Raw genomic sequence first — 25,756 nt, forward strand, 5'->3', positions numbered from 1 at the left:
CAATGACTGAATTTAACCTAGCCCCTCATAACTGCATCCAGGCAGGGCTGTGTTTAAATGGCTAAAGTCTGATTTCCCAACTCAGTCGTTCAAAGCTTTCAGCACAAGGGGTACTGGGCTTCATGGCATCACCTATGGCTCAGATTCACAAAGGGCCAGAAGAGCAGAAAAAGAGCAGACCCTGAATGAAAGCTTTTCATCAGAGCCACAGAAGAAAATGATAGGAAAGAAATGGGGACCTGGACAAGTGCACTTAATTACCAGTGAACACTAAAAGTAAACAACAACACAATGCCACACATCCACGGGAGCAACTGCCTCCAATTCTGGATGAAACTGAACTAAAGGCTGCGGAGGGGGAGAGTGAAATCAGATTTTTACGTAGAAGTCATCATAAATCGGTGTGTCTAAGTCTGAATTTTACACAAAATATACCCTGCCCTTATTTTCATGACAAAATAATATTTTACTGACTTTGTATCGAATGTGAATGATCTAGAGAAATGTGTTTAATTGGTCTCTACGTATTTCTTGAAAGCCTAGTCTGTGCCATTAATGCCATTAAACCCTGTCCCCACAGAGCCTGTTGAGTGCTAGTGAAGCAGATATTTAATACACACACACATACCTTTATATGACTATTACACACTGTGTTAAGAACTATAAAGAAAAGCAGAATAAAGAGGAGCAGAGCAATAGAATTTAAATCAGCAAGTCAAGGATGTGACATGTAAGCCAACAGTTTGGGGGAAGGAGGTTGGAAGGGTGTGTGCTTGCCCAGAATCGGAGACCCTTCAAGCCAATTAATACCCTTTACAATTGAAGGACAATACTTATTATTCAGTTTTAACAGCAACCTAAGAAGTAACGTTTAGGTTTAAAACCCACTCTTTTAAATACATCACATGCAATTTTAGAACAAATACTAATTATTATATAAATTTTTCTCTGATGTTATAAAACTAAAGGTATTTCATTCATCACATAAACAAATTTCAATTTATAAATTAAGATGATAAATGAATATGTTAACAAAATAACCACTCAGAAGAATTTGTTTTAAGATGATGACTTCAATAACTACTACCCTAATACTTAAGATACTTGTAAATATACCTCTTTATCTTGGCAGGTGAGATTTCACTTTTATTGTTTACTGATTTTCTTTTCATTACTTGGCTATTATTTTATGTCCCCCCAGACTTTAGAAAAGGAAAGTTTACAACTACAGAAGCAAAGCTATTGAACAAGTTAACATAGGAATGAGCTTTGTTTCCATTCATTACCTTTTCTGGATTCAGTCCCACAGAGCTCAGTTTCCAGATAAAATGGGAGAATTGTGCCCTCTCGCTTCCTCCTTGTGTCTTGTCATCAGGGTGTCTTATCTCTCCACACCACGGGCACTGTCCATCATCGCCTGCTCTCTCACAATCCTGTCTTGCCCTTTCCCCCTGGCATCCTGCATTCTGCCTCTAGCTTCCCAGCTTACTACATTCCTAAATTATTTCCCTTCTGCATATTTGCTTGCCTTTGTGTGCCCCTCTATTCATAATCTGTCATTAGGAGCAAGAGAATACATGATCTTCAAAGTTGTCAATGAAAATAAGAAACTACACTTTCTGCCTTTGCTTTTAGTCAACACACCTGAAAACACAAAAGATCATACTGAGTTCATTCCAGAAGTTCTGAATATTCATCTGCCCAGTTTCTCCCTTTTCTGATGAGTTTATACACCATGAGATCAGCAAAAAGTTCACGAAAAAACGAAGATGACAGATACAATGTAACTTGCAAATTACAATCTGCTTAAATATCTGATCATTCAGCTGTTAAATGATTTGAGATTTTTTTTTAAGTCTGCCTAAAAAAAAGTGCGAGCATGCTCAGTCAGTTCAGTCGTGTCTGACTGTGTGACACCATGGACCTTAGCCCACCAGGCTCCTCTGTCCATGGAATTTCCCAGGCAAGAATACTGGAGTGGGTTGCCATTTCCTTCTCCAGGGGATTGTCCCAACCCAGGGATCAAACCCAAATCTCCTGCATTGGCAGACAAATTTTTTACCACTGAGCCACCTGGGAAGCCCCTAAAAGTTTTTCTAAGGACTCACAAATAAGACTGTGAAGGAAAAAATTTAAGACTGAAATCTAAGAGCCAGTCTTACTATACTTCATTTTGCGCATGAATTCATTAAAAAAAAAAAAAAAAGCAGAGTGGAAAATTCTTCTGGATAGCTACGGTAAAATTATTCCTTGGAAATGATGCAGTGTTTCTATGGGTCAGGCAATATTTTAAGTTGCTCACAGTAGTTCATTTAATCCTCAAAACAACCCTAAGAAGCAGTACTGCTCCATGTCATTTTACAGGTCAGGAAACTGCAGATGGAGAAATTAAGCCACCTGTCCAAAGTCATTCGATGAGCCAGCAGCAAAACCAGGAGCTCAGGGGTCCAGCTCCACAGCCCTTTTATTAATGACTCAGCCAAGCTGCACAGCTTTTCTACACCACCAATTGACCTCTGTGCTCCCAGAAAAGGCTGAAATCCTAAGTCAGAAAATCTAAAGCGATACTGGAAGAGCTACCAGGTGCGTACCAACACCCACTTCAGCAAGTATTGTTTGGACTGAGAAAAGCTCGGAATCACGGCCCTTCTCAGGCCCTCCAGAGCTAAGAACACAGCAGGTCTTCTCAATTGTCCAGATACTATTTTATGTTCTTCAGTTAGATTTTATAGTTCTCCTCATTTACGTTTATCCGTTTTGAAATGTAACCCAATTAAGACATTTGCAACTTGAAGAAAGGACATTTTCAAAGTTGAAAACACTATATACATGCATAAAAATTACTGTTTGCTGTCATTGTTGACTTTATAAATGTTACCTTTTTCCATTAAAAAGCTCCATTAGAGCTTCTGGATCTCCAATTTTAAGAATAACTCTGTTATCCTTATGTAGTATATACAGTCTCCTGGATTTTCTTTTAAGATTTTAAAATCATTTTTTTGTTTACATTCATATCTTTAAACCATCTGGAATTTATTTTGTAGATGGTTTGAGATTCAGGTCCAATTTTATTTTTACCCTGAAGGATGGCCAGTTATGTCAGCACCATTTATTAACTAATACAACTTTTTCCCACTGACTTAAACCAAAACTTTTATCACATATTAAATTCTTATACACATTAGAGTCTATTTCAGGATTCCCTAGTCTAACCTACTGATTATTTTATCTCTTATATATCAATTCCATATTGATTTAATTTCAGTGGTTTTATACTATGTTATAGTAACTCACAATGTAAGTTCCCCTTCACTGGTCTTTAATACTTTTGAAGGCTATTTTCAGGCATTCCTTGCCATTCAAACTCTAAGATCATTTATCCATACTTCAAAAAAATTATTGGATTCTAACTGAAATTGCATGGTATTTAAGTATTAATTTGGGGAAAGTTGTAATTTTTATCTATTGACATGTTCAGCCAAAAATATGGCATGTCTGTACACTTCTTCAGATCCTTTTAATGATTTCAGTGTTTTCTTCATTGTCATTAGCTAGTTTCAAATGTGTAATTAAAGCACTTAAACATTGAGAAAACTGTCGTTTTCCTTACTAAGTTAAAAATTCTGTTTATGAACATATAGATAGAAATTTAATTATTCATCTAATCTAATCTAATTGATATGACTATTGCTAAGTTCCAGAAATTCTAGGAAATGTGACAAAATGGCTGAACTCATTGGAAAAAGCTAGAATTTGAGCCAGGAGAAAAGAACACTTAGTTTCATGCTCAAAATGACATGTTTTATCCCTTAGTGAAATTTACAATTATTGTAATCCTATCTGATATGGTTACAGGAACATTATCTTTGTATATGCTTGCCATTAAAGACATTATCTAAAGTAAAATATTTTTCAGTGCTGCTAGAAACAAAATCTCTGAATAAAATCATTGTGAAATATCGCTAGATTCTTACTTGACTAGAAAGTTTAGAAGCTTCCACAGCATGTTCAAAATCTGGTCTTCCAATTACAGCAGGCTCTTTATTCATTACTCCTTGCCCTTTCTTGTATTCAGCCTAAAATGAATAAGAAAATGTCAGATATTTTTATTTTCCCATGAAAAATTACACTGGCAATAGCCAAAATAAAATTAATAGACGGTCAGCCCATAAAAAAATATTCCTTAAAACTCACCAAATTCTAAAATGCTGACTGCTAAGAAGAAACTGATTTTATAAAAACAATGTTTTTTTGTAGTAAAATAATTACTAAGCTTGAGTCTGTGAATCCAGTCATCATCATCATTATGTTTATTATATCCAGGAGGAATTTCTAGATAATTAAGACCCTGCATTCTGCATACATATGTCTTTTATGTTTAGTCTTAGTAACTGATCTAACCCCATCTGGTTAACATGCAGCTGAATTTAGTAAATAATTATTGATTTTTTAAGATGAATACAGCCTATGCTACTTAATCATTTGGTTCAAGTTAAGTCATCATTTTTTAACCAGAATGTAAGATATGTTTAAGTAAAATGGTATCTGCCGAGACGGATGTCTTAGGGAAGAGAAAAACAGCCACGATGCACAGGAAATGTGCATGGGTAAATGCTGACTAACAAGAACCCGCAAAATTAACAGCAACAAGACGGAAAAAAAAGGCCAAAGTGAAGTTCTTTGGGACAAGATGACAGATAATTATGGAACCAGATGAATGACAAACTTGACTCTCAGGCTGAAACACGTGAATGTTATCTTAGGCCTGAGTGGTATTTTTTTTTTTTTTAAGTATTACAACACAAGCCATAGTCAAGTCAAGTTTGATCAATTTCTGCACATATCCAAATAATTTACACAAAGAGATAATTCAGATAAAAAATTGAGATGTCATTAATTCAGATTGATAAATTTCACTAATTAAATTAACCACCCAACTACCAAAGCCATGCTTTGTCTTCCACCAAAATAAGAAATCAATTCTGCTCAAAATAAGAAAGAGAGATTACATCGCTTATGATCTTGGAGATCTGTGTCGCCATCTTGATGTCTGGTCTGTCAAGCTCTGCATTATACATGTGGGTGTCCTGTACATCTTTTCTATAAAAAATCTGATGGAAGAGACAGTTTGGATCGAAAAAAAAGAAAAAGGAAATGAGTAATGTCATACAGCTGCTAGCTTTAATGTCCCTAATATAATTTATCCTCACCACAATCATCTAAGAAAGTCACTGATCATAACTTTTAAAAAATTTTTATTATGTGCAACATTTATTTGGATAACTATATTCTCTTTTTACTATACCAATGGCTCATTGACATTATTGTATATGAACTGAATTCATACAACATAAAAAATATAATTCCAAGACCATAGCACAAAACCAAGCTTATAGGATTTTACATACGCTACCCTTATAAGCATGTCATTATGGATAAATGTATATAGGCATGATCACATATAGAGTGTCCTCAATCAAAGTCATTAACTTGTTGATCACACAGTCTTGAGTCCCAGTGGATACAGGATAAGCCCCAGTACACAAATACAGAAAGTCATTTCCTGGGGTGAGGGTATGTGAAACTCTGGAACTCTGCCTTGCACACTCCCAACCACACTTTTCTCTTCCTTTCCCGATTGGACTCTTCAAATGCCCCTATCTGGGAGGCCTAGTGATGGGTGCTAATAGTTTTATTCCAGTAAACATCATTGCAATGACTTGATCCTCCAATAACAAAAGGATTCACATTAAGAAATAGCCATCAAAAAAAAGAAAGAAAGAAAGAAATAGCTGTCTTCTGAATGCACATTAGATACAATCAAACCAAAGTATAGAAAACAGAGATTTAAAGAGAAATATACAAACGTTGCCAAATATCCTTCAGGTAACAGTTGTCATTCAGAATAACTTGACTGACAGATGGGAGGAGAGACCAGAAGCCAACTCATACAACCCCTAATGGGCAACATCTCCCTGTCTACCTGCTTCTCTATTTCCTGAGACCAGTCATGAACTGAAAAGATGAAGCTCTATTTGGCAAATTCACCAGTGGGTGGGCTGGTCAACTTGTCCATTACATTAGATTTTATTACATTTATAATGCAAAGCATGTAGTAATGGTCATTTTCAAAATCTGTCTTCACTTTTTCAAGACATAAAAGGTAGAACACAGAAATGTACAACTGAACATTTATAAAGAATGCACAATTAATTGCATTTGTACAAAACAGGTGTTTCTTTTTCTTTTCTCTTTTCTTTTGGCTGCACTGTGCAGCTTGTGGGATCTTGGGATCTTGGTTCCCAGACCAGGGATTGAACCCGCTCCTTTGGCAGTAAAAGCTTGGAGTCCTAAGGAATTCCCACAAATTTCCCAAAACATAATTCTTTTTTTTTTTTGTTAATTTTTGGCTGCATCACACAGTTTGCTGGGTCTTGGCTCCCTGACCAGGGAATGAACCCTCCTGCAGTGGAAGCATGGAGTCTTAACCACTGGACCTCTAGGAAATTCCTCAAAATAAGTCTTCTAATGTTGCCTGCAAACTTTCTGCAGTAGCATCGTCTAGAGTACTTATTAAAAATTTAGATTCCTGAGGTCCATCCTTAATCCTCTGTAATATAATTTTGCTAAATGGGGCCCAAAAATCTGCATTTTAATGAATTCCCCAGTTGACCACTAAAAATCAGTGTTCTAGATAATAGTAATGTATCTTGTTATCGTCCTTTCAATCCTACAGTGTTAAAAAAAATGTACTTTTTTACTTCTTTAAACAATAATATCAAGTATAAGGAATGATAATGTGTTAATACTTTCATAGGCTCCCTAATGCATTATATTATTTTATTTCAATGAAGCATGTATATACACTTCTATTTAAGATCTTGCATTGGCTTCGCCATCGACTATGTTTATAATCATGAACCTGTCTGACAAGTGAACACAGCTTAAATATAATTAGCATAATTTTGGCAAGAACATCTGTTTTCTTCACTGCTTCTATTTTCAAAGGCTTAGCAAGCAATTTTAAGTCAGTTTTGTGCGCACAGGTAGCAAAAGATATAAGCTGAAAACTGAGTTATTTGGTTGGGTAAATTTAAAATCTTCAGGGATTTAAAATAAGCCAATTTTGATTGGTTTCAAAAAGCAACACACTCATCTACAAATGATGGCCAATCAACCTCAGGCTGCCCAGAGTTAAACACAAGCTGTGTAAACAAAAACGGACTCTCAGGTGAAAACAAACCACAATTACTACCCACCTACAAGACTGTTTCTAAGTTACTACATTCAGATGAAAGCCATAGCAGGGAATGTCTTTTTGTTTACAAAAGAATGAGTGTAAAAATGGAAACCCTTACTTTTTGAAAAGAGCTGCAACCTCTCAGATATCTATGCTTTCCATGGGTTTCCTAATTATATGCTGTTCAGCCTAATGACTGCGTGGAGAGAGGTGAACAGCACAAAGGCGGCAGGACTGGGGCAATGAATGGGGCCCCATCATCCATGTAAATTGCAAATTAGAGGCCGGCATATGTGACTCAAAACAAATATTAAGATTGACATGAGCTGCACATTCAAACTAGCGGATACCATGGAGCCACACAGGAGAAAAGCCCAGGGGCCTGGTCACTACAGATCTCCCAGGATATCAGGCTTGGGGATACTCCCCAGGAACAGGGGCTGATGCTGAGGCACACAGAGCCACAGGCTCCTGCTCTGTGCTCCCTGCAAGGATGTCTGAACACGGGTGGTATAGAGACAATGTGGCCTGAGCAGACTACTCACCTTCCTCCACCTCACCTGTGACTAAGGGCTGAGGGAAACTCATCTGACATTTCTCAAACGTCTGCACAATGTATTTTCTCCCTTCTTCAGCCCATCCGAACCAGGAAAGAATAAAGCTGTTATGCAGCAGAATATGTGTGTGTGTGTTTGTGTGTGTATATCAGAATATATATATATTCAGTTTTATATAAAATATATATGTATATACATATATTTTATATAGAATATATATGTGTATATATATTCATATGTGTGTATATATATATTCTGAATAATCCCAAACTAAATGCAGCGTTTTCTGAATAATCAAACCTTAAATGCTCACTGAATTCTCCAGCAGTCTTCTCATGGCAAGAGGGTGTTCTATATAAAACTGCTTTGAATAAGAAGAAAGATAGGGGTTCCTAAAAGTCATCAACCCAGGACAGGTGCAGGCCTGAGGGCCCATGATTTATTTTACCTCGTTTTACTTAATGTTTTGTTCCCTATCATGTCCTCAGAGGACAAGAGAGAATGAAAAACATGGCAGAGGGAGGAGCAATGAAAGGGGAAGGGGCAAAGAGGGAAGAGGAAGAAGATGGGAAGAAGAGGAGAGGAGGAGGAGAAAGAAGAAGTCATTTTAGGCAGTTTATGATGTGAGTGAGTGAAAGTCGCTCAGTCATGTCTGACTCTTTGTGACCCCCTGGTCTACACAGTCCATAGAATTCTCCAGGCCAGAAATCTGGAATGGATAGCCTTTCCCTTCTCCAAGGGATCTCCCCAACCCGGGGATGGAACCCAGGTCTCCCGCATTGCAGGCAGATTCTTTACCAGCTGAGCCACAGGGAAGCCCTGTTTATTAGGTACCAGGTACATATTAAGGACTTCACATTCACTGCCTCACTCACACGTTTCTTAAATGAATGACTCATAAGGATTTATATTCATTAAACCCAAGTTGCCTTTATTACTCTTCTATTTCAAATTTTTTCTTAATTTAAGCTAGTTATTCTCACTAATGAACATTAGACTAATTTTAATAAGTTCCACAAAGGAAACAAATGGACTTTTAATGAACACTGCACTAACCAACCAAATGATTTTAGGGAAAACTATATCTCAACAATATTTTAGTCTGTTCCCAGGAGGAAAATGTATATTTCTCCATTTCTTTAAATTTCTTATTATAGCTTTCAATGAAGTTTCATCCTTATCGTCTATAGGTCCTATACAGGTTAAAACACAACAATTATGACAATATCACATTTATACATTTATTTTGTACTCAAAATAAACTGCTACATATTTTGGCAGTATGTAATCTTTTCAAAAAGACCAACTATGGTTTCTTCCTCAGGAGCACTTAGAATTATTACTTTATGTGCTTGATCTCTCTTTCTTGCCTTTTTTTTTCCCTCAGTGAATTTACTTCTTTGCCCATTTCCATGAATCTGTATCATTTTCCTAAATTACTCCTTTGTCCCTTTGTAGTGGACATGTGTTATTTTTTTTTTTTTAATCCACCTTTTGTTGTTGTTTTAGTCACTAAGTCATGTCCAACACTTTGTGACTGCATGGGCTGTAGCCCACTGGTCTCCTCAGTCCATGGAACTTCCCCAGGCAAGAATCCTGGAGTGGGTTACCAGTTCCTTCTCCAGGGGACCTTTCTGCCTAAGGAATCAAACCCTCATCTCCTGCATTGCAGGCGAATTCATTACCACTGGGAAACCCAAAAATCTTCCAGGTACTTTTTATTTGGAAACTGCCCCTCCCTTGCTCCCTCCATGTGATTTGGTGAGGCGATCAGAAGTAGCCTTCCTTTCTGGTGACAGGAGTGGCCACGTGACAGGCTATCCAATCAGATACTCCAACCCTTTGGAAATTATGATTAAATAGAGAGCAGACACATAAACAAGCAAGGTCAGAGTCGTTGATGGATCTGAGGCTGGGGGAGAAATAACTGCTATCCTTTCCTCTGGGATTGGCCACAGTGAAGATGATTTAGTTTTGGAAATACCAGCCTTGAGACCAACTAGACAGATTTGATCTGCAAATGAAGTCATGGAGAAGGAAGAAGAGCCAAGAGATACGGAAAGAAGGGGGTCCTCGTGACACTGTGGAGCCTCTGGAGCCAGTTATGCCTGAAGGTAGCTTTACGCAAACCAATAAATTCTCATTTTTCACTTGAGCTAACATGAGATGGATTTCTGTTACTGAATCTACAAACTCTAAATGTAGCCTCCATTTCATATGTTTCTCTGCAATGTCAAATCTATTCTTTATTGCCTCCAATAGAGATTTTAATTCTATCACCTGAAGCTAATACAATATTGATAAATAAATTATAGTTAAATTTTTAAAAATTTTAATTCTATCGAAATCTGTCATGGAATTTCTTCCTTATATTACCATGTTCACTTTCACTCTCAGCTTGCATTTTCATCTCATTTTATTGTCTTTTAATCTCGGTTTATTCCCCCCTAATAATCTTTCTACTTTTGTTTCATCAGGCCATATCTTTTGCATGTTCCTTACATTCATGCAGGGTATGTGCCAGGTACTGTAGTTCTGCACACTTTAAACACATGAATTTAGTAAATCTTCACCCCACCATTATTGTGCCAGCCTGTCCTCAACTCAGCTCCATCAACACTCCCTCCCAAGGCTGGAACTAGTTATCCAGAAGAATCTTCTTTTTTGTACCATTCTTGGTTGGACTTGGCCAATAAGAGAAACTTTAAATTAGATATTGAAAATGAAGTGAACTGGATGCCTTTATTATCCATGTACAGCCAGACTGAGCACTGAGCAAAGGACTCCCAGTGACTCTGCAGCAAGCTTTTCATGTTTTGACAACAGTGATCTGAGATTCTTCAATAGGTGACTTCATAAACTAGAAAAAAGCCAAACCTCCACCATGATGATCCTTAGTGAAATGTAATTACTTGGAGATGTGAAGAACTGAGGGATGGCAGGCAGCATGGAAGCCACAGACAGACACCTGTGGAGCCAAGGGCAATGTGAGCAGATAGAGTAAAAGAAATCAGAACCAACTGGCCCCAAACTTATTCATTCCCTTTACTACTCTGGTGAAAGTTAAAACGATTCTTGGTGAGAAGAAACTGCTGGATAGGATAGGTTTGTAGGATAGAAGTGAATAGTATGGTCTGTATTTAGTCATAATCTCAAAACACCAGTTTAGTCATCCTCAAGAAATTCTTTTGTCGTAAACTTTCACATTAGAGAAGCTCTCCAAGGTCATTAAGTAGGCACATGGACTGGAAATTATATCTTAATAAGGCTTATTTCTGTTTAGGTATGTTGCATGTAAAAGACTATTAAATAATTAAGTCCTAAACATTATTTTTAAAAGAAAATATAAGTCTCTGAAATATAAGTAAACAGAGGATCTGATATTCATCAGAAAACACATTTTTTTCAATTTTCTAAATGATGGAGCTTTATCATTATTTGCAGTATTATCATTGTTGATAAAAGCATTTTAGAGATGATAAAAATTTCCATGTTTATGATTAATTTTATCACCACCACAATCTTATGAAGAAAGCAGAATAGATATTATTAACTATTCTGCCTTCAGTTCAGTTCAGTCACTCAGTCGTGTCTGACTCTTTGCGACCCCATGAACCGCAGCACGCCAGGCCTCCTTGTTCATCACCAACTCCCGGCGTTCACTCAGACTCACGTCCATCGAGTCAGTGATGCCATCCAGTCATCTCATCCTCTGTCGTCTCCTTCTCCTCCTGCCCTCAATCTTTCCCAGCATCAGGGTCTTTTCAAATGAGTCAGCTCTCCGCATCAGGTGGCCAAAGTATTGGAGTTTCAGCTTTACTATCAGTCCCTCCAATGAACACCCAGGACTGATCTCCTTTAGGATGGACTGGTTGGATCTCCTTGCAGTCCAAGGGACTCTCGAGAGTCTTCTCCAACACACCACCATTCAAAAGCATCAATTCTTCAGCACTCAGCCTTCTTCATAGTCCAACTCTCACATCCATACATGACCACTGGAAAAACCATAGCCTTGACCAGATGGACCTTAGTTGGCATAGTAATGTCTCTACTTTTTAATATGCTGTCTAGGTTGGTCATAACTTTCCTTCCAAGGAGTAAGCATCTTTTAATTTCATGGCTGCAATCACCATCTGCAGTGATTTTGGAGCCCCCAAAAATAAACTCTGTCACTGTGTCCACTGTTTCCCCATCTATTTGCCATGAAGTGATGGGATCAGATGCCATGATCTTCATTTTCTGAATGTTGAGCTTTAAGCCAACTTTTTCACTCTCCTCTTTCACTTTCATCAAGAGGCTCTTTAGTTCTTCATCACTTTCTGTCATAAGGGTGGTGTCATCTGCATATCTGAGGTTATTGATATTTACTCTGGCAATCTTGATTCCAGCTTGTGCTTCTTCCAGCCCAGCCTTTCTCATGATGTACTCTGCATATAAGTTAAATAAGCAGGGTGACAATATACAGCCTTGACGTACTCCTTTTCCTATTTGGAACCAGTCTGTTGTTCCATGTCCAGTTCTAACTGTTTCTTCTTGACATGTATACAGGTTTCTCAGCAGGCAGGTCAGGTGGTCTGGTATTTCCATCTCTTGAAGAATTTTCCACAGTTTACTGTGATCCACACAGTCAAAGGCTTTGGCATAGTCAATAAAGCAGAAAGAGATGTTTTTCTGGAACTCTCTTCCTTTTTCCATGATCCAGTGGATGTTGGCAATTTGATCTCTGGTTCCTCTGCCTTTTCTAAAACCAGCTTGAACATCTGGAAGTTCACGGTTCACGTATTGCTGAAGCCTGGCTTGGAGAATTTTAAGCATTACTTTACTAGTGTGTGAGATGAGTGCAATTGTGCGGTAGTTTGAGCATTCTTTGGCATTGCCTTTCTTTGGGATTGGAATGAAACTGACTTTTTCCAGTCCTGTGGCCACTGCTGAGTTTTCCAAATTTGCTGGCATATTGAGTGCAGCACTTTCACAGCATCATCTTTCAGGATTTGAAATAGCTCAACTGGAATTCCATCACCTCCACTAGCTTTGTTCATAGTGATGCTTCCTAAGGCCCACTTGACTTCACATTCCAGGATGTCTGGCCCTAGATGAGTATTCACACCATCGTGATTATCTGGGTTGTGAAGATCTTTTTTGTACTTAGAAATGAACAAAACCTAATATACCTATTTTAATACTAAATTCTAAAAGCACTGTTTCTTAAGTCACATCAGGAATTACAGGATAATAAATATTTTTCCAATTTTTTTAGTGATTTACTTATCCTTGAGATTGTTTTCTTTCTGATGGAATAGAAATTTTGTCTACTGATAAGTTTTTATTAACGTTAAGAAAGTACATATATCATTCTTGGAAAGAGCATTATGTCTTGGTTTCCCCTGATGAATACCTCTTTCTAATACACATTGAATTGATTACCAATATGGTATTTTGGGAAAGCTTACCACTCTAATTTCATCACAAATCTACACAGATCACATTATTTATAAAACTTAAAATGGCAGCTAGAATTTGTTTAACTTAACTTTAGAAGTACTGCTCTTCATGCCTCTGATAAGATTGATGAAAACTAATAACGTTACTGAGGTTTTCATTTCAAACCCATCTTTAGGGGAAAGTAACAGGATAGAATATCTCCAGTTTCTTTAATTACATTAGAAAAATTTGGCAGGGGTACATCCCTGAAGATACAAAAAAAAAAAATAAGTCAGATGAGGTGTTTTTAATCATTTTTTGATAACAGTATCAACAAGATAGGTGGTTAAATGGGTTCAGGAAACTTATGAATATGCCCTTCTGACCTAAATGCTTCTTAACATAAATTTTGTATTGATTTGACCTTCTTAGAAATCTAACCTCGTTTCATTGTTTTGAATTAACAATGATATCACCCTAAACTCTTAAATCACTCTTTAAAACTGAAGGAGGACCAAACAGAACTAGTATTTTCTGAACTGGATCTTCAACAGAGCTCTTTACATCTCATATCTAATTTATCACTTGCAAGAGCTCTCTGAGGTAGATTTCATTACCCCAATTTTACATATGAAAAAAAAAAAAAGAAACAGATTTGGAGATACGTGTAACTTGTCCAAGGTTATCCAGGCAACATGTGTCAAAAGAAGCCTTTTATCCCTGGCCTGACTCCCAACTCCTTTTCTGACCTATGTGACAGTGGAGGATATTATGAGAAATTATTCTTTCCTGTTTCATGATCATTGAACTTGGGGGTGAAAGAAAAGACCACTGCCCCCAGAATACTCTTCACCTTGGAACTCTCAGTTATTCCGAGGTGGAAATTTAGTCGGCTAGTCACAAAGAATCTCTTCCCAGCCTCCTTATTCACATCTCCAAAGGTATAAAGGACAGTCAGCTTCTGAAAGAAAAATGATTCCATCTGGCCCATTGATCAATGTTCTAATAAAAAGTCTGACCAGAATGGAGGTACGAATTAAAAGCTTTGAACTGTAATTGTCCCAGTTTCTTGGTTCTCTAACAGACATCAGAAAGTTGACTTGATTTTGGTGGAAATATAAAAAGAAAAGCCAAGATGCTGACATGTATTGTTTCTAGGAAAATCAGATACACATGTGACAACACATTTTGTTTTAAATTAGTAAGTCATTAATATAGTGCAAAGAGACATTTCACATTATGAAAAGGTAATTCTGTTAGTTAAACTCTCTACAAATGCATTTCATTTTACTGAAGCCTTATGGGAGACACAGTTTTGTATTTCATGGAGATGCTGTGGCCTCACCTACTTAACCAAGAGACATTCTTGCTTTCCTGTGTTTTTCAAGACCCACAATTAAATTTCATATCGTAGGGACAACAAATGTATTATTCTAAGTGACTTGACTCTAGGGGAATATCAACTACATCACAGGTAGAATACAAATATCATTCTCACTTTAAATCTGAGTAAACAGTCTTAAACACTTTCTAAATCCTATTATATGTACAAACTTTGCATGTAAAGGTTGAGCCGAGCAGGCAGAGGAGTGTAGGTAAACACATCCTTCTCCCATAAGTACACAGTGCTGAATGGAGGAGAAAGGGGCTTTCTACTCTATTCCCTCAATCCCTCAATCAAAGACCTTTTAAAAGAAAAGGCAGAGTTACAATAATAACCTCAGCTCCATGATAAGGAACTTCTGTATTTGAATTTCATTGCATTATAGAGTTAGATAGTGTCTCCTGAGGGTCTGTAAAACGGCAGCCACCTCCCCAGACCACCATGACCACCCTCTAACCCACACCATTTACAGAAATTCAAAGTTTCTTCAGCTCAAAACAGTGGAGGCTCATGGTCTCAGCTTTTCTCTCCCACAAGAGCACTGGATCCATTGAGAAATCTAATGATAACCTATTTTACCTATATTTTAAAAATTTCATTTAAAATCTTGACACAATAACCATAGAGTGACCTTTAAGAGGGAGGCAGCAGATTATAACAGGAAGAGTGGACTGGGGAGTTTGATTCTTCAGTCTCATTTTCTTCATCTACAAAACGGGAATCCGTACGTGGATTCTGTGAGAACTGAAAATGATCAAAGTCTTGGCCCAGTTCCTCGTGCACGGCAGTGCTCACTAAGTGGTTGTTATTATGGCTGTGATAGTCATTGTGTAAGCAGAAGTTCTTATAAAGCCTCCTGATAAAATGGCCTTGCTGGTAATTACAGACATGTAGCTTCTTCATCTCTTATCAATCTTAAACCATCTTAGAAAAGCACTTTTGGTATTGGCATATGTTTATACATTTGAATTAAAATGTAAAACCTCACTCAGTTCTTACTTAAGCATTGACCTACTGCAATTTAGTATCAGATGACTGTTGCCATCCTACAAAGAGATGCTGCACAGCTGGGGCTCTGGAGGCACAATTCAGAAAAAAACTAAGTGATGGGGCAGAGCTTGTGTGAAATGACAAAGATGCTTCAGGTACTTTGCAAAGAAAAGGGAGCTTCCTGACCCAACAAAGGCAAACACTTTATCTTAACTGATTCTAACCCATAAAGAACCTGACAAACAGCGCCTACTTTCCTTCTAGAAAGCAAGGAATTCATGATAAGGAGACAAATAAGCTTCCACTGCAATTTCAGGAAAAAATATTCTTCTAGGCCCCCAAGACAGTAGTGCTAGCTAAGTAAACACATGAAAGCATTGATGTACTAGCTACCTTATAGCCAAAGAAGAAATATGTTTGCTACAGGCTTGTTTCCTCTCTCTGGGCTTCTGCTTCTAAGCTGGCCATCAGGCATCTATTGTCTTCCTGCTCCTCTTGGGTCTTGTGACCGTCTGCCCCCACACGCATTCCAAAAGAAATTGTAGTGGGGTTTAGTCTCCCTAGCATCCCAGTTCTTCTGCAGTTCTAGACTGGAAACCACGGGAGCATCGCCATCATGACAAGGAAGCTATAGGAAAGGCTGTTGGAAACCCGATTTCCAGGTCTGCAAGAAGTATGTGACATTTTAAAGGCATTCTACAAGGTTCTAATAACCATTGAGAGAATAATTCAGATGTGCTTTCTGAATGGACATGGAGAGATAAAGATTAAAAAAAAGATTTAAAGTCCTTTTTGAACAGGAATGTTGTAACATTTAAACTTCAACAACTTATCCACTAGCCCTGATGTGAGTTAACTACAATTTTCCAGAAAATCATGAGGAATAGCTTGCTTACATTACTCTGGTGCTTATTGACCTCCATGGCATGTTTGATCTCAGGCGGCTCCTTCATGTGGGCATAATCTGAGACTCCTTTGGCCGCATCATGCTTCTGCCTGTAGGCAATCTGAAGAAAAAACAAATCATTTTAGTTTCATTTGGAGGTGTATGAAATTTCTTACCCGTTAAATTTCAGTATTTTGCTAGGATTTTACGTAGTATTTGGTCAAATTTGCCTAAGCCTTTATAACGAAATAATATACACAATACTTTAATCTTTGTGCTTCTGTTTAGACTAATTCCAACTCTGAGTAACTTATTTCAAAAGTTTTTGTCCACATGCTAAAATCCCTACTTGTATTCCTCTAGCTTAAATCTCATCTACAGTTTTGGGAAATCTTTCTACAACCAAGAAGTTTTAGGGTAATATATGTTCAAGGTTTAAATCCTGGGAAAGTAAATAACAAAACTGGGGAAACACTTGGATATTTAAAAGTGAATTGTTCATTTTTTAATTGACTGTTTTAATTTTATGGAGGCACAACTATAATATTAAATAAACCTTATTAAAAGCCCTAACCTTTGGGAGAAAATATAATGCAAGTCTCATATATGTCAAGCCTTGTCCTCTGTTAGAGAAATAAGCACCTTTGCAATGCCACCCATCACTACCACATTAAATCTGCCCCACACCTGTTTGGAGAGAAGACATGAGAATAGTCAGAAGTAGAAATAACCAAACTCAAAAACAGAGTTAAAAATTGAAGATCTCTAAGAAAGCAAATTATCCCCTTCCAGGTAGTCTATTCCTATATTATCCTGTTTATTTCCTTCATAAGTTTAAATTACAAGCTTTCATTTTTATAAAATTACTTATTTTCTGTCTTCTCTTACTAGAATGCAACTAATTCACTAAATCCTTATAACCCAGAATAGTGCTTGACATAAACTGCAATAAACATTGGCTCAGTGAGTGAATAAATTAATAAATAAGTGAATAAAGGAATGAGAATAAAACAAGAATAAATTAATGAATTACTTTTAAATTAAAATATATGTTAAAAGTTTAATGATAAGATGTTAAATGGAATTGGAATTACTTGGTGCAAAATGTGTGTGGTTAGTGCTCAGTACAACTGTCCAAGTTCAAATCTCTTTTCTGACTTCCCCACCCAGGTTTTTTTTTTTTTTTTTTAACTTCCAGTGAAAGAGAACTCAACCCAGGCATCACAGTTTCTAAATTTTGAAGGTTCTAACACAAAGTTCCTCCTTTAATGAAACTCAAATCTATCTCCCCAGCAATGCAACTGTTTGGCCATACAGGAGGATTCTAGCTCACAGGACAGAACTGTAAATGTGGGAACCCAGGTCTCAGGGATTTCCACTCCCAGACTATCTGTGCAGATTTAGGCACTAAACCCCTGTATACTCTGCTGCTGCTGCTGCTGCTGCTGCTAAGTCGCTTCAGTCACGTCCGACTCTGTGCGACCCCATAGACGGCAGCCCACCAGGCTCCCCCGTCCCTGGGATTCTCCAGGCAAGAAGACTAGAGTGGGTCGCCATTTCCTTCTCCAATGCATGAAAGCGAAAAGTGAAAGTGAAGTTGCTCAGTCGTGTCCGACTTTTAGCAACCCCATAGACTGCAGCCTACCAGCCTCCTCCGTCCATGGGATTTTCCAGGCAAGAGTACTGGAGTGGGGTGCCATTGCCTTCTCCGCTATATACTCTACACACTCTCAAAAGTACAAATTCCAACTGTTCCACCTCTTTGGTAAGGTGTCCAAAATATACCAGATATGGCCTGACTGGTCCTAATTAGAATTCTTCAATTTACTCTAGGTTATCATCTCTAATGTGCTATATGCTGTTAATACATCCATAGATCATGCCAATTTCCTTTTGATTACTATGTTGAGATTTCTGTCAATGAATGCCCCTAAGTCTTGTTCACTCCTGCTTAGCTCTGTTCCTACATATGATTATTAAACCTCCCATATAGCACCACATGTTATTCCAGGGATAATTCATCTTGCTAGAATCTGTTCACTGATTTAATCCATCGGGAAATCTAATTTTGATGAACATATCTTTAAAATTTTCACCAATTAATTATGTTAAACAGAAACCCATTAAGAACCTCCATTCAGGCTGAGAAAGTGCATCATCCCAGTTCCATTACATTCTACAACTTGGTGGCGGGAGGAGTTTAATGGGTGGCCAAGTCTCTTAAGCCAAGGAACAACTTTTATGAGATCTGCTCTAAGTAAAAAGAACTAGCATATGCCTATCTCCTTTCTGCTGGATGCCGGGTTGATTCTGTGTTTTTAACTGTGGTACTTGTGACATTATAAACATAACCAATGCAGCTGATCATTTTGTGGGTTATCATAGAAGTAGTGAGTCATCAAGCACAATTTTAAAGAGCACTCTTTCTTAAAAAGGCTATGTAATTTTCTACTCACTGCATTAAAATAGTCATTTCATTTATAGCTGCTACTAAGCACCACTTTAGAATTAAGATTACATCAAATTGGAAGCAGCTGAACTTTAATTTATCATATTAATTTTCAGCCTTAAAATAGCTAATGGAAACGTATGTTGAGCTAATCAATTTTCTAATAAATTTGATTTCGTAGGATGTGTCATTATTGTGTAGCATTTCCCCAGGTTAACACTGTGTTCTTCATACCTCGTGAGTTAAGGTTGCTATGGCCCTAGACACCTAACTAGGGGAAGATACTTGCAGTAGTCTTATGTAAACTATATGTAAATATGTTTACACAAGGAATATATACATTTATCTTATATATTTCATCTTATATGTTTATATCTCATCTCTACATATAAAAGATGTATTATATTTCTGATTTGCAGTATATTTCATAACTACTATACAGGTACTGAAGTGAAAGTGGCTCAGTCATGTACAGTTTTTTGCGACCCCATGGACTATATAGTCCATGGAATTCTCCAGGCCAGAATACTGGAGTAGGTCACCTTTCCCTTCTCCAGGGGATCCTCCCAACCCAGGGATCGAACCCAGGTCTCCCCCATTGCAGGCGGATTCTTACCAGCTGAGCCACAAGGGAAGCCCAAGAATACTGGAGTGGGTAGCCTATCCCTTCTCCAGAGGATCTTCCTGACCCAGGAATCGAACCAGGGTCTCCTGCATTGCAGGCAGATTCTTTTCCAACTGAGCTATCAGGGAAGCCAATCCCGTAGCACAGGCAACCCTGAAGCTCCGGAAACAGGACCGTGTGGCCACTGTAGATATAAACATAAGCTCTCATATATCTTCGCCATTCAGATGCCTGAGCAGCCTGTATCACTTCTATGATAAGGGATTATTTAGCCTCAGCGTGAGACAGCCCCTGTGAGAAGGGTCTCACCACTTAGTGGCACAGTCCATCCATTTCCAGAACTTTTATTTGTGATCTTTGTAAAATTTTTAGTGAGAGTTATCTAACAATATGTCCTCCTAAAATCTCCACATCTGTCTCTCTTTTTTTAAAGGGATTTCTATGTATCAGTCATTTTCTATAAGGAGCATTAACCTTGTCACTTCAATCTCAATATAAGCGTTTGCAGATTGATTTGAAGATAATAATTTGTCCCAATATCAAAAGTTTAGGATAGTTTTCACTAGAAACTGGAACATGCTTACATTTTAGAATATGCCTCATATTCTAATTCAGGTTGCCACAAATCTGATACTATTTGGACACATATTCTAATTCAGGTTGCCACAAATCTGATACTATTTGGACACAGTAAAAGGTTAGTTCTTTAATTATCACAAATACTATTAAATTGTTCTACTTTCTTGCCTGTCATTATCAGGTAAGCTCTGAGAATTCCAATTTTAACAATAATAAAATAGATTTATGTGTATCTAAAGAAATGTTATTACAATTACATAAATCTTTGAAATAGACACCTTCTTCAGAATCCAGGTATTTCCTTTCTAACAAGTTCAAAGACTAATTATGACCCTGGGCAGTGATGCTTCTTGAGAGCACATATATTTCTTTCTCAGGGTGCATATTCTCCTCTGGAATAATACCTGTTACCAATTAAGCCACAATCTATTCTGGAGAAAAATAGGAACAGATTCCAAAATGTCCAATGTGGATTACTTTTTATGTTAAGTTCTATGTACACATAGTTGTATACTATAGACATGCTTATGCCATAAAAATTTGAGAAAAGTTGTGCACTTCCAAAGCAATTAACAATGTAAATATCTGAAAATGTTACCTTCCCAAGTAAGTATAAAACTAAGAAAAGATTTTTCTTTTCTTTATTATATAACTGTTGCTTATTATTATCACAAAAATCTTGTCAAATATCAAATGTTATAATTATTTGCTTTATAAAGAACTCTGTATGATTAGCAAGTGGCTGGGTCACCAGATGCTGGGTGGGAAAGAAAGGGCGGGCATATTAGTCCTGGTCAGCCATGCAGAGCCCTGACATATATTTTTAGCCTCATGTTGCACAGCTGAGATTAGCTTACTGCCAAGCTGGGTACACAGTGGACATTTAAGTCTGTGATAATGAAGTACTTAAAGATATTCTGCAAAGAATAACCATACTTGGTGTTGTTCAAGAGTAACCTATTTTCAGACTATTTTAAAGTTATCTACGTATCCTCTACTTAAAAATAAAAGGATTCTGGAGAAAGAAGTGAACTTGTTTAATAATTTTAAAAAAGAGGGGTAGAAATAGTAAGAAAGAGGTGGTAATGGATATAGCTTAGAACCAAGACTTGAGCGAATTCACCCATGTTCATATGCTGGCTCTGCTGTTTGTCAGTTGTATGACCTTGGTCAAGTCACCTAACCTCTCTGTGCTTCAGTTTCCACATCTCCAAAATGAGGCTATCTCATGGAGTTGTGAGCATCAAGTGATATAAATACATGTGAAATGAATAGAACAGTACCTGACACATAGTGAGCATTTTTACGCATTTATTATTATTAACCAAAAATGTAGCATGAAAAATATAAACTATGTAAAAGGAAACATTTCCTTAAAAAAAAATCAATCAACTGAACAAAAATGCATTTTACAAGTACTTATTGAACACCCCTTGTGTTCTAGGAGTCCGTAGACTCCTAAGCACAGAGATGGAGCAGGGAACAAGACAGATGAGGTTCCTGCTCTCTTATGGATGAATAAAGTAACCAAAAAAAAAAAAAGAAAAATCACAGTGTACTATGAAGAAAACATAGCAATGATATGAGTGAGAAAGAGGAGAAATATTCTATTTTGAAATTCTGTTTTAAGGAACACAATAGATTAAATGCATTAAGGATTCCTTCTGTGTTAATGTACTCTAAAAGGAAAATTACTCTTAAACTCTCATGGATTCAAAATGAGTTTACATAATGATAGTTCTTAAGTCTGTCTGCAACTTGCAATCATTAAAATAGCCATTTCCACCTGGTCGAGGCTTTTTTTGGAGCCTGATATAGTCTAAGTGAAAACACCATCCAGGAGAAAAAAAAAAAAAATTCAGGAACCGCTTGTCTAATTGAGGGAGCACAAATCTGTGGATCCTGACTTTAACCATTAATTCTTCATGTGACTTTTAATAAGCTATGGGTATGTTCTCTCACAAGTTAAATCAAAGACTAGTTTAATATTTGCTATAAGATTGTAATCTAAGTAAACTGTCTAGATAAGATTCATATTTGCTCTGTTAGTAGTGGAGAATGGGACTAGGAAAGACAGTATCATGTGACTAACACACTGGCAGGTCCTTGTCTCTATCTGTGACCATCAGCGACCGTCACTATCAGTGACTGCTGACAGAACATGAATCAGTTGCTTCCGATGTTGTTTATCTAAGAGAAACAACTCTTTATAAAATGCTAAACAATGTGTATTAGGTATATATTTGATTTACATAATCATATAATAATCTAGGAGAACCATACCTCACTCTGTAGTTGTGTGACTTCTCTGGCAAAGACACTGTCAATTGTGGCTGGCATCTGCTTATAAAGAGAATTGGAAAGGTCCGCCTTAATGGTGCCTTTGTATTTTGCCTAGGGGGGAAGAAAGAAAAGAAAAATAAATATGTCTCAGTTTTTCTTTTACTGCGAATATTGAAAGAGAATGAAGACAAGTACTTTCTTAGGACACAAATTAGTTGGGATTGACACATATACACTGCTATGTATAAACTAGGTAACTACTGAGAACCCACTGTATAGCTCAGGAACTCTACTCCAGGCTCTGTGGTGACCTAAATGGGAAGGAAATCCAAAAAAGAGGGGATATATGTACATGAATAGCTGATTCATTTTGTTGTATGGCAGAAAATAACACATTGTAAAGCAACTATCCTCCAATAAAAAATTTTTAAATACGTAAAGTCAACTTTAATCTCAGATACCGAACCCGACGGTCATATTTGAAGAAATAAATCCAATATATCATGGTAAAACCTTTAAATCAAACATGCAAGAAAATAACAACTGGAAGCGGGGAGTTGAAGGATGGGAGAAATGGGTGCAAAGCGGTCAACAGGTACAAGCTTCCAGTCATAAAATCAATACCTGGGGACATAAACTCTAGCATGGTGGCTACAGTTAATAAAACTGTATGACATATTTGAAAGTCACCAAGAGAGTAAATCTTAAAAAGTAATCATCATAAGGGAAAAAAAAGAAATAAGATGTGTGACTCCACATGATAACAGACTTCTTGTGGTGGTCCTTTCACAGTGCGTACAAATGTGGAGTCCTGAAACTAACATAATACTCCACGTCAATTATACCTCAAATGAAAACTTTAATTAAATCAATTTAATTAAATAATGGCTATTTTTCTACTTAAACTCATGCACATTTCTAAAAGTAATTCTATTGTGTACCAACAATTTCATATATTTGAAATTGTTGTCTCATATTGTCAAAAAATATGTGAGAATGAGACACTTGAGCTGTTCCAGAAAACACAAGTCATTAGAATTTGTCTAGAACCTGAACACAAAGGACAGCCTTCCTTTATTCAAGTCTTCTTAACTTCTCCCACCACAACGGCGGGGCGCTGAGGTTGGGGAGCTTTTTTTTTGCTGTTTTTGCACTTTCCCACATACAATCTGCACTGCCTCTAAATGATCTCAGTCGTTACTCATAAAGAGAGACACTCATTCACTATTTCCTCTTGGGAAGATTAGGTTCAAAGGAATGTAACAGATTGCCCTCTTCCTTTTTTTTTTCCTCTGTAGTTAACTCCTTCAGGAAAAAGCCTCAATTAATAATTAAGAACACCAAGCATTTCTCTGTGAAGGAGAAATAATATTTAATAGCTTACACAAGTAAACAAAACCGTGGCTTTCCCCACTCTATCCACAAGTCCCTGATGTTACTCCTACTTGGAGCCAGATTTGAGTGTTGATTCATTGAGCATATAGCTTGTGTAAGCCTTGTGTTCCCATAACTCTTCAGATTTTCATACTTAAAATTTACCAGTTTTCTTCAAAATGCTTTCATGTGGGCAGAAATAATCCCAAGAATATCACGTTGTTCTTTTTCCAATAACTTAGGAAACACTAGAGGTCAGTCATCTACAACACTAGCTAATCATCTTCTTTTCGAGTTTATCTCTTCAAAATGATCTATTCGCAGACACTGGCATTGCCTCATCACAGAAATCACTGTTAACACTGTGCTTTATAACACAACATAAGCTGCACTTCTACACGCGCTCAGAAAAAGATTATATGATTTTTCAGCTGGAAAATGAACGTAGCGCATTTCTTACTCTATGATTTCATAGCAGGTATCTCTGTTGAGCTGATCCTAACCAAAAATAGTTCAAATTGATCTGAAGTTACTTACCAAAGATACCACATTTTACGGAATCTGCTGATCAGTTTGACTTATTTTCAAAATGAGATTGGATCATTTATATCTAATAAGTCTGTTAAGAAATAAAATAATGGAACTCCTGAGACTATTTTGCCAGTACTTTCTGTTGAATAAAAATATCTCCTTTTAATTTGATGTAAATAAAAAAAGGTTAGAGTCAACATAGATATCTATAATAAAACATATCAACAATAGATAGTAAGCTACCAGTTTACATAAGTTAGTTGACATAATGCATAGAATTATATATACAGATATTATTAATATCAACATTCAGTGGTATTACCGGAAACATTATTCTCTAATTTTAATACACAAACTTTTCTACATAAATAGAAAATAATACAAGCCATTTAAAAAGTTTTGATACCTTACCTCAGAAATAAAAGCACCAATGTGTTTTACATGGTTTAGCATAGGCGTGTCAGTCACAAACATACACTTGCCTTTAGACTTTTTATACTCTTCTTTATAATGGATCTGAAAGAGAGAACATTTTACATAAGAGAAAGAAAACAACTCTAATGCTCCCTTTTTAAACAGAAGAATTAACCTGCACAAGTCTGTTTTCTGAAATAAATACTCCAATGTGGAATGATGCTCAAAACAAGCCAAATCAAATAAACCGATATCCAGCCCAGAACAACAAAGGGGATGAGGCAGGGTAAGAAAAAGGCTGCTCTTTACATCAGCAAGGGTACAGTTACCATCAAGGATCTTGCGTGTTGGACCCACACTGACTGTGGGTCCTATTTGTCCAGCTTCTTCAGCATAATTAAGAAACATCGGTACTACGTATAAAATAGCTAACTCATAAGAACCTATTGAATAACACAGGGAACTCTGCTCAGTGCTCTGTGGTGGCCTAAATGGGAAGGAAATCCAAAAAAGAGGGGATATATGTATACATACAGCTGATTCATTTTGCTGTACAGTAGAGACTAACACAATATTGTAAAGCAATTATACATCAACAAAAATTAATTTAAAATATTTTTTTTCTTTATTTTAAAAAGAAGCATTGCATAGGCTTCCCAGGTGGCTCACTGGTAAGGTAAGAATATTGGAGTGGGTAGCCACTTCCTTCTCCAGATTTTTCCAATCCATGGGAAATCCCATGGACAAAGGAGCCTGGTGGGCTACGGTCCACAGAGTTGTAAAGAGTTGGACACAACTTAGCAACTAAACAACAACGAAGTATTGCATGCATACTCAGCACACTCCTTTATCACTTGATTTCTTCAAACCATGCTAAGATTTCTCAATAAATAAATCTGGTTCTGTGCTAAGCATGGCCTTTCTCAAGATAACTTGAATACTGAGAACTAATATACAAGTTTGAGGGAATACGTACAGCAGATGTATATAAAATAGGTATTTCCAATTTACACATTTTCTGTG

The 25,756-nt window shown here is 36.9% G+C and overlaps 1 protein-coding gene across 8 annotated transcripts in view; it reads right to left on the bottom strand.

Annotated features, from left to right (window-relative positions):
• Positions 1–25,756, bottom strand: part of NEBL (nebulette) — a 380,402-nt gene that overhangs the window by 86,089 nt on the left and 268,557 nt on the right. For 6 of the 8 annotated variants that reach the window (NM_001191413.2, XM_059892603.1, XM_025000589.2 and 3 more), the window contains 5 exons: positions 24,731–24,835; positions 22,415–22,525; positions 16,489–16,599; positions 5,010–5,111; positions 3,975–4,076 (listed from right to left, as the gene is read on the bottom strand). The exons of the other annotated variants lie outside the window; for them this stretch is intronic. In NM_001191413.2, the coding sequence (NP_001178342.1) occupies positions 3,975–4,076; positions 5,010–5,111; positions 16,489–16,599; positions 22,415–22,525; positions 24,731–24,835 (531 nt within the window). The remainder of the gene's footprint in view (positions 1–3,974; positions 4,077–5,009; positions 5,112–16,488; positions 16,600–22,414; positions 22,526–24,730; positions 24,836–25,756) is intronic. 8 annotated transcript variants of the gene reach the window in all.

This window comes from Bos taurus, chromosome 13 (genome assembly GCF_002263795.3).
Source record: "Bos taurus isolate L1 Dominette 01449 registration number 42190680 breed Hereford chromosome 13, ARS-UCD2.0, whole genome shotgun sequence".
NCBI lineage: Eukaryota > Metazoa > Chordata > Mammalia > Artiodactyla > Bovidae > Bos > Bos taurus.